The sequence below is a fragment of the Alligator sinensis genome, unplaced genomic scaffold (genome assembly GCF_000455745.1).
Source record: "Alligator sinensis unplaced genomic scaffold, ASM45574v1 scaffold273_1, whole genome shotgun sequence".
NCBI classification, from domain to species: domain Eukaryota; kingdom Metazoa; phylum Chordata; order Crocodylia; family Alligatoridae; genus Alligator; species Alligator sinensis.
The window spans coordinates 974804-984190 of record NW_005841943.1 but is presented as its reverse complement, the minus strand read 5'-3'; the positions used below and the strand labels follow the sequence as shown (position 1 = coordinate 984190).

Here is a 9387-nt window from a genome sequence, read left to right as displayed (position 1 = left end):
GCTGCTCACAGGGGATTTTGATACAATGTACAAGTTGAGGTTGAATTTTAAGAATTAAAAATTGGACTTTGAAACTTGACTTATACACCATGAAATATGGTATCTGTTTATCCATGAAATTCTTGTTTTAGTAGTATAATATTTTGTTTAGTATGAAGACTGGACTTTTGTAAAGGATGCGATAGGTAAAGCTGTTTTGTCATTTAATAGTGTGAACTGTTTGCTTGTTTATTTTTTGTTTTTAATCAAACAAATATAAAACAAGGGCAAGGAGATAGTGGGGTCTCCTATGTACTAAATTATACCTTTTTAAATGCATGTACACAGAAAAGCAGTAGGGATTCAGTGGTTAATGACCAAATGATGAGTTATAAGTCCAAGAAATGGCACTTATGGAAATAAGGAAAACCCTTTTGACCTGGTGTCAGAAGGTTTGTGTTTACAAGGTTGAGGTTTTTATTATGGCTGATTTCAATCTTTTGTGCAATGCTTCGTTCCTTCGCGGGAAGCCCTTTTCTAGTGCTTAGATGTCCCTTAGTTAGTGAAATGATGATTCACTTTATCTTTCTTTTAATACAGTATTGCTATAGTGTATATAATAAGCATGTCAATATCAGGACGTATCAGAATTATTGTAGTCTGTTAAAATATTTTGAAGTGATTGAATCAAGAAATGGAGGGAAATTCAGTCATTTGGAGTCTAAATCTGTGTGCAGCATTTTGATACATCTAATATACCTGATAGCTCAGTTGGACAAGGAGTCAGACCCTAATGTTATCTGTTCTGGTTTTTGAGAAGACAGTGGCTTTTATTACGGTGGCTTGTCTTGGCAGGGTGGGGGGAAGGGTGTTTAATCCTGAATGCATGCTGAGTTTATTTAGTGCATCTGTAGCTAGATCAGCGAGTGGCACTGGTTTCCAGCAGCAGACCAGAATAACCCAGCTCAGGTCTGAGGTAGGCTGGTGCTAGGACAGGGGTGAGTAAAATGCAGCCTGCCAGGGCATTCTATCTAGCCCATAGAGCCCCTAAAAAATTTAGAAAATTAATATTCATCTGCCCCTGGCTGCCTGTCATGTGGCCCTCCATGGCTTGCCAAAACTCAGTAAGCAGCCCTTCACCCGAAATAATTGCCCACCCCTGAACTAGGACCTAACCACTGCCACTTCTCCCCACGGAGAGTCTTGTTTTCCTGAATACAGCAGGAATCCTCAAATAGACTTTTCTTTCCTTGCTATTCTAAATAAATTACCAGTCTCTAGCCTTTCTCTCATAGTTGCATCCTCAATACTTGTTCAGATTGAATTATATACTTCCTTGCTATCTTCCCTCAGCTTCCCTAGTCTTTTCATAGATGCAAACCTTTAAAAAAATGAACAAACAAACCTGGGTGGAGAGGTTTAGCTGGCTTTTCTTTGGGGTGGAGTAAGCTATTGTTTCAGCTACCTGGGTTTAATAAGAAGCTAAGTTTGTCTTTATAATCATTTTGATCAAAAGGCAGTGGTTGCACCCCTAGTTTCAGAGGGGAGCGACTCAACCCATTGCGATACCGCTGGGGAAAACCTGCTTATAACCCTATGTCTAGGATCCCAGCTGGAACTCTCCAGGTGCAGGTAACATTCTAACCTACAAAGAGGAGGCATTATTGTCAAATCAGTGAGATTTAGACCTCTTGCAAAGCACACAGCCATATCTACACTTTCTTAAATATCTCCAAGAGCTAGTTAGAGTTCTGGAAGTAATTCAGAGCAGAGCATTCCCACAATCCATAGTACAGAAGTGCTTATGGCTCCATTCCTGCAACAGTTGATTTGCTTCTTTGTTAACTTATACAGAGGATAGTAGCTATATTAAGAGTTATGCAAAGGGGCAGCTTCTTGATGTTTCATTAACTGGAAAATGTGTAGCTGATCCTGACAACTCAGTAGTATTCTTTAAGGCTAAAAATGATGTTGCCAGACAAAGCAGATCAGGTGTGCTGGGATGTGTCCTGTAGGCCTGTGCGAAGCGGCTAGTATTCGCTTCAGATTCGGCCAATTCGTGGGACACCGATTTGATTAGGTGATTTTGAATTGCTGTCCTGAATCTGATTCAGAGATTCGGCCACCACCAATTCAGCCAAACTGAACAGGCCCTATCCCTTACCTGGCCCCAGCATCCCGGCTCTTTTTTTTTTTTTTTCAGAGCCGGGCTGGGAGCGTGGGCAGGGGCCTGGGGGTGCTTAGGGGAGCGGGCATGGGCTGGGGCATGGAGGTGGTCCCATCCCCCCTCCTCCATTTCCCCCCGCCCTCTACTTACCAGCATGGGGCCCAGGTCCAGCTCCCTGCAGTGGCAAGCGGGGCTACCCAAATTGCTGAATCTCTGAATCTTTTTCAAATCAGTTCAGAGGCTTTGAATTGATTCAGACCTTTTCATTGGTCTCCTGATTCGATTTGGGTTCGGAGAGTTGGCTGCCGAATCAAGCCAAATCTCCTCTGAATCGAATTGGCACCCGAAGCTTCGCGTAGCCGTAGTGTCCTGATACAACTGATCCATGCTTCATTGGGTGAAACATGTCCTCAGTAAACTACTAGCAGGAAAATGGGCAATGTATTCTCTTGGGTCTTGAGTAGTCTAGTCCTGCACATTCCTGCGCAGGATCGGGCCCCTCAACCCCTAGAAGTGTCTGTTCAGCTTTTCTGCAGCTTACTATGATGTGCCCCTGGGATCTCTAAGATGCTTCTCTGTAAGCAGGAAAAGCCAGGGTGGCACTCCCAAGGGCTTGAGGGATCTCATCCCAGATAGGAATTCCCAGGGTGTACAGGATTGGGACCCTCAAGCCCCCAAGGCAGCTGGAGAGCACAGACAGCTCTGGGCTGCTGGCACTCTTGTGCCTTAAAGTAAACAAGCCCTTGGAGTACTTGTTGGAAAGCTAATTGATCTTTTTTCAGCATGCTAATATACACTGAGACCTTCAATTACATTGCTTGTAAAGCATTAGGAAAGTATTTAAGCAATTGTTGTAAATCCCAATGGAAGATGAGGTAGTCCCCAATAACATTTTCTAAATAAGGAGAGTCCCATGGCTAAAATTTGAGAACCCTGCAAAATGATCACCCCAAGTTGGGTGCAAAAGTACTGCTTGCATGGCAAAATCAAACTTGAGGGGCTGTATAAACAGGGATATTTACACTTGCATTTTAAAACGTTAATCAAATTTTACTTTGGAAGTTTTTGCATGGTATAGCAGTGTCAGAAATGCTGATGTGGGTTCAATTTGGACACTGATTATAGCTAAATTCACATGCGAACACTGAACTGAAAAATACCTTTCCTTTAAATCAGAGATCCTCAAGCCATGGTTTTATGCAAACCTTTAGGTAGTTTAACTTTAAGAAACTTCCCCTCTTTCAGCAAAGAGTTAGCCTTAAGATCTTCTTGTATTGTATTGTTTTAGTAAAGAGTTCAGAGTGTACAGATCAAGAATATTTACATTAGCCTTACTGCCTCCATGTAAGCCTGGACTAGCCCCAAGGTGGGGAGAAAAGTGCCTATGTGAGGAAATTAGCCCACAATTACTATACTGGATTTAGCTCCCTATGTGGATGCTCTTATTCTGTGCTAAAACTGCTTTTGCACACAATCTAATTCAGTGCATTGTGGAAGCTCGAACAAGCTCCACAGCACAAGTACTTGATTAATTTATGCTTAATATAAACTTCCTGCAATTTCTTCTAGTCAAGACACTGAATATGCCTTCACTGCAAAAAGAGGACTCTGTATTATGCTGAGATTAGCAATCTTTCTGTGATATTCTTGTAGAGGACAAGGCACGGGTGGAGGGAGGCTTTTTTGCTTTAACTTTTATATATTTTGTCAAGGTGGCAGCTTTTTTGATTTAATGCCTATTAGGATATTAGTGAGATAAAGGGATGTGCGTGGTTTGATTTGGATTTCGTTTAATATTAAGAGCTGTCCAAGAACTGAGTTTTAAAAAAAATAAATAAATAAATAAAAATTTCAGACTGCGAAGTGAAAAGGAGATGACAATGGGTCTCTTAGCCTGCAGATTCTAGGAAGGTGCTGTGTAGCCTACAGGCTAAATCGTAACATCAAAGCAAAACCGTAAGATTAATTGAAGTTATTGCAAAAGCACAGAGAACACATTCTTGCAGCTCTTGACCACTCTAAGGGTAAAATGCTAATGAAGGCAGCGTTGCAAACTTATTTAGTTGCTAATAGTCTCAGTGGGAATTCCTTTACTTCGTGTCACAAATGAAGGTTTATAGTGATCTATCCATAGCTGGAATTTCATACCAATTATCTACTGTTTTGGCAGAGCATAAAAAAAACTGTAGAATTTGTCAAAAGAGAACAAGGGTCTGTCATTTAAAATTGGCCACTATGTCATTTTATGCCAGCGCCATCCAGCTTGGAAATTTATTCTCAGGCCACCAATAAAATAATATCTTTTTATTTGCCAATTTTAATGGTGTTGATAGGATGCAATATGTTAAACCTCATTTAAAAGAAAAAACCTATTCCTCCTTGGGTGTATAATACTTATTCCAATTCCTTCAATCCGCTTTCTGCTTTGCTAGGTTTCATTAGTCATTGGGATGACATAGAGCATTCCAGCTTAGAGCGTCATGGTGAGGTTACAAACAGTAGCTGGTATTTTACATTGTGCCATATTCACAGATGGACTTGTGTATGCATCCCTCAACCTGGGTAGCTAACAGTCAGCCCCAATTTTTCAAGTAAAATCCTATTTCTGAACCTCAATTGTAGGTGATTTTTTTTTTTTTTTTTAAGTCTAGTTCATGTGCAATACAAACTATTGTAAGACTGTCAAATGTCTCTTCCCACATACTTCCAAGGCTTTGGTTATGGCACTGTTTTAGTAACTTGTTTCTTCGCTGATATTTTCTCAGTGTCTGGTCTACGTCTTTGTGGGCATATGTTTTAATGGGGCTGTGCACTTGCTAGGATCCCCTTCCCACACTCTTAAGAATAGTATTACAAATCAGTGTAAGCATGGATGCTGTCCACTTGTGGATTTGGATGCTGTTACTGACTACAGTAGAACAGAATATTGTCTATAAACTGAAATACTGACATCTTTCTTACTGCTCTTGTACTGATTTATTAGACTGAAAGAATTTGGGTAATTTGATATTCCAAAATCTAAAAGTGGTTTCCTTCTGAAGATGGGAATACTAAGGCAGAATATCATGTGCTAAAGTTTTTCTTTTTTCTAGCTTTCCAGAGATGAAGCTTTATGATGAATTGTTGCTTTGAAAAAAGCATACATCTCTTGGTCATGCAATGAACATAATCTTTGGTGTAACAACTTATCTTCCAGGCTAGGGACAGACATTCAAAAAGCCTGAGACTGAACTGATTCAATCTTTGCAGGTTAGTCCATAGGTGACTGGTAGGGGAGACATGGGGCCCTTCCTGTGGATCGCCCCAGCTGCGGCGGGGGGGGCCCCGCCCCCCCCCCCCCCCTGATAGGGCCATCCCTGCTGCCAACACTGCCAGCAGTGTCTGTGTGGGTGCTCGACGTGCTCCCCCCGATAAGGCCACTGCTGGCATCTGCAGGAGCTCGCTAGCTCTGCCCCCACTGCTGGCGGCTTCTGCGGGTGCCCCCTCAGACTCAGGAGGCACCAGTCACCCATGAGTTAGTCTAACCTGGCTAGGCTGAACTGGTTTGTAACTGCATATATATCCCAGACATGCAGACACATGCCTACAGTGGCTCAGGCTAGAAGCTGAAGAGTACTAGAGGAGCCCTCCTATCCCTTCCACAGCACTGAGCTGAGGCGGGGAAGTGGGGTGTGGCCAGACCCCTGCAGGATGCTTTGATTAGCCCAGCAGGGAATTGATGACCGTGTTTATCACCCCACTAAGAAAACAACAGAGGGACATTACCAGTTGCCTGTTGATCCTGCCTGTTGATTCAGCAGGGACTGTAGCCAGCATGTGGTCTGCTAGCTAATGCACAGACACTCCTCAGCAAGGCAGAGGGGTGGGGGTAATTCCTGCTTAGCAGGGAGTGGTAAGGGAGAGAGAGGGGAGCAGCACACAGTCTGCGCTGGAGCCACGGTCAGGGAACAGAGGGGAGGGGCCAGTCTTGCTGTGGAGCAGAGAGCATGCTGGGAGTGTCTGGTTTATTTTAAACCAGAAAGGGGGCTGGGACAGACATTGCATAAACTGGTTTGACCCAAATCAGTTAAGTCTGATACTACATTCAACCAGGCTTATCTTAAACCAGTTTCAGCCATTTTCAAACTGGTTTATGTGCACTGAACATCTGTTCTGTTACAGCTTTAAAACAGTTCATGTTTTAAACAGATATGTTGTCCTGTTTTGGGCAAACTGCCCATGCCCAGCTCTTCCCGGCTCCTGGTGAGCCAGAGCAGCAGGGGAACAAATGGAGCAGTAGAGATGCTGTGAATGGCAACCAGAGCATCTCACTAGAGGACCAAGCTTCTGTTTGTTCTCATACATGCTATTTTGCTGTTTTGTCCCACTTTTTTTTTTTTCCTTGGTGTTTTTGCTACCAAGAAATCTCAGTAGCAAGTTTTGTCCCTGTGCTGTAAATTTGCAGCACAGGGTCATGTTCTGCATGTGCAGTTCATGGTGCCACAAACTACGCATACCTGCGTGTCTGGACGCAGCCATAGAGACTATCTGTTTCTTCCAATTTGTGGTCCTACTTTAAAGTAGGAATTTGTTCAAGTAAGTAAAATCAAGAGCAGGAATAAGGCAAAAAGGATAATGGGGAAACACATTACTACATATCTAAATACATTTGGATAGCTTTGCTTTGTATTTAGTGCCTAAACAACTAATGGAAAATCCCTGATAGGAACTTTTCCAAAGGCATCTTCATAGAAAGTGAGTTTGAGGAAGGTATTAAGTTTCAATTTAGAAAAGATCCTGTGTATAGGGGGTGGTGAAGGTGGTTGTGATAGAAATGGACAAAATAGATGTAGAAGGTAGCTGGGTTTTTGGTTGTTGCCATGTTGGTCTAAGGACATAGACACAGGCAAGGTTCTCTGAGTAGATGTGATTATCTTTTATTAGACTGAGTAGTTGGAGAAAAAGTTCTTAGCAAGTTTTCGGCATTTAATGAAACATGGAATAATTATTAAGTAAGTCTTTGTCCAGGAATTTAACATATAGTTTGCATTGGAGGAAAGTGGTGGCAGAAGACGGTTTGAGTTCTGATTTCACCTGGTGCTAAGGTTTGATGCATAGGATGAGAAGTTGTGGTAGTAAGCAGTTTATATGGGTCCATCTAGTGGCTAATTTGTGAACGTTTCCTTTGAAAAACATCTGGAAATGGTTACAATTCAGCAACATATTGCTAAGGAGGCAGTAACTATCTTATTTGTATTGCTCTTGCTGACAGCCAGGTAGTTTCCCTGGCTTCTCGATCTTTATCTTTGAAAGTTGTGCTCTTAAGATGCTCTAAGCCTCTGAAACTGTCTCAACTGGCCAATCCTGTTTAACAAGACCTTGCGTGCTGGTGCTTTGGGTGATTTACCTGAGGCTTATTTCTGCAGCATCATTGCTGTTGTTGATCTGTTTTGATTCCATGGTGATTGGGAGCATTACAAACTCCTAGACATGATACCTATATTCTGAAACTTGTCCTGAACTGTAACAAAGATTACCATATAGCAGGCTGCTGCTTCTTGGTTCTACTGAACTTCTATCTTGCTTCTGACCACATATGTATCTAAACTTGAATTGTAGTATGCAGAGGATGGACTTATACACACAAATGACCCGGCCAGGACAATGCCCAAAAAATGGATTTGCGTTTAAAGGTCCCAGCAGTTAGATTTCCTCGGAGAAGGTAAGAATAAGGAACACTCAGAAATGACTCTGAGTATCATGTATTGTAGCCATATTTATTATAACTATATCTTTCTCATTCATATGAGCATTTTACTAGCTGTCAAGACACTCTCCAGTCAGGGGATGTTTCTCATTTCAATGGTCCTTGTAGAACACACACAATATACACTTGTTGACATAAAGTGTATTTTGGGTATTGATTACTAAGGGGATCTTGCATGCAATTTGCACTGGCACGTAGGTATTTTGTCCCAGTTTTTCAGCAACCTTAGCACATCATATCATTGGTGTTGGAGTAACATGTCCTAGAAAATGCAAGAGGAGGACTTCTTCTAAAGAGAATCTTTTTCTAAGTGATCTTAATTCCAACAGTATATCTTGGGATAATGCAAATTTAGTAATCCCAGAGAATGGCAGCAAGTGGTATTCAGTGTGACTGAACTTTTCTTGTAGGCAACTCTAGAATTTAAATTGTTTTGCTTTTTCATACAGACAAAATTCCGGGACCCAACTGAAGCCTCTGCCTTGTGTTGCCAGCAGTACCCGGAAGCTGGGGAGTCTTTGTTAGACTAATTCCATTGTTTTTTTTTCCAGTTTTTGCCATATTTAATTTTCTATATAGGAATATTCAACGCCTAAAGCTAGCCAGAAGAGAAGCATTTGTACTGGAAGTTCTGGTTCAAAATGTCATTTTGACAAGCATGTAGGTTGTAGCCATGCTGGTCTAGGAACATAGGCAGACAAGGCTTTGGGGGTAATTTGGTATCTTTTTATTAGACCAACTCAAATAGTTGGAAAAATTCTTCTTTGCAAATTTTTGAGTATAAATATCTTTCATCAGGCTGAAGAAACATCTGCAGTTGGTGCGTGCTCTTCATTTCATCCAGGAATAGTAAAGAAGCCAAACATTGGTGTGCAAGCAAGAAAGCCAGCCAGTGAAGATGTAAATTTAGGAGTCAGTGGGTGAGAAGTTGGAGGGGGGAAAGGTACCTGGCAAGAATTTTTCCATCAGGGCTAAAACACATTGAATGGATCCAGACCATGCCATGACAAGAAATGTAAAACCTGCCAACATCTCCACCACCCCCACAATTACTACACCCCACAACAGAACTGTCAACATTCCTAGATCTTACATCTGCACCTCCAGAAATGTAACGCATCTCATCCAGTGCACCAAATGCTCTGATGGAAAATATGTAGGAGAAACCAAACAACAACTGCGCACCAGAATGAATGCACATTGGAAATCTATCAAAGACAAGAACACCCAATTACCTGTGAGAGCACATTTCTCACAAGAAAACCACTCTCTCTCCAGTCTCTTAGTTCTAATCCTCAAAGGGAATTTACAAAACACTTTTCACAGACAAGCCTATGAACTTCACTTCTTCATCAACCTACTTGGTACAAAAAAATCATGGACTAAATATAGATATTGGATTTATGGCACATTATAACCTGTCTAACAGACCTGACTCCCCAAGTTGACCTCTCCACTATTTACCAGCTACATTCATTCCCTTCCCCCCCCCCCC

At 41.8% G+C, this 9387-nt stretch overlaps 1 protein-coding gene across 1 annotated transcript in view; it reads left to right on the top strand.

Annotated features, from left to right (window-relative positions):
* Positions 1 to 9387, top strand: part of ESRP1 (epithelial splicing regulatory protein 1) — a gene marked incomplete at its 5' end in the record, with an annotated part of 41102 nt that overhangs the window by 29582 nt on the left and 2133 nt on the right. The window contains one exon of the mRNA XM_025199420.1: positions 7745 to 7847. Within this exon, the coding sequence (XP_025055205.1) occupies positions 7745 to 7832 (88 nt within the window). The remainder of the gene's footprint in view (positions 1 to 7744; positions 7848 to 9387) is intronic.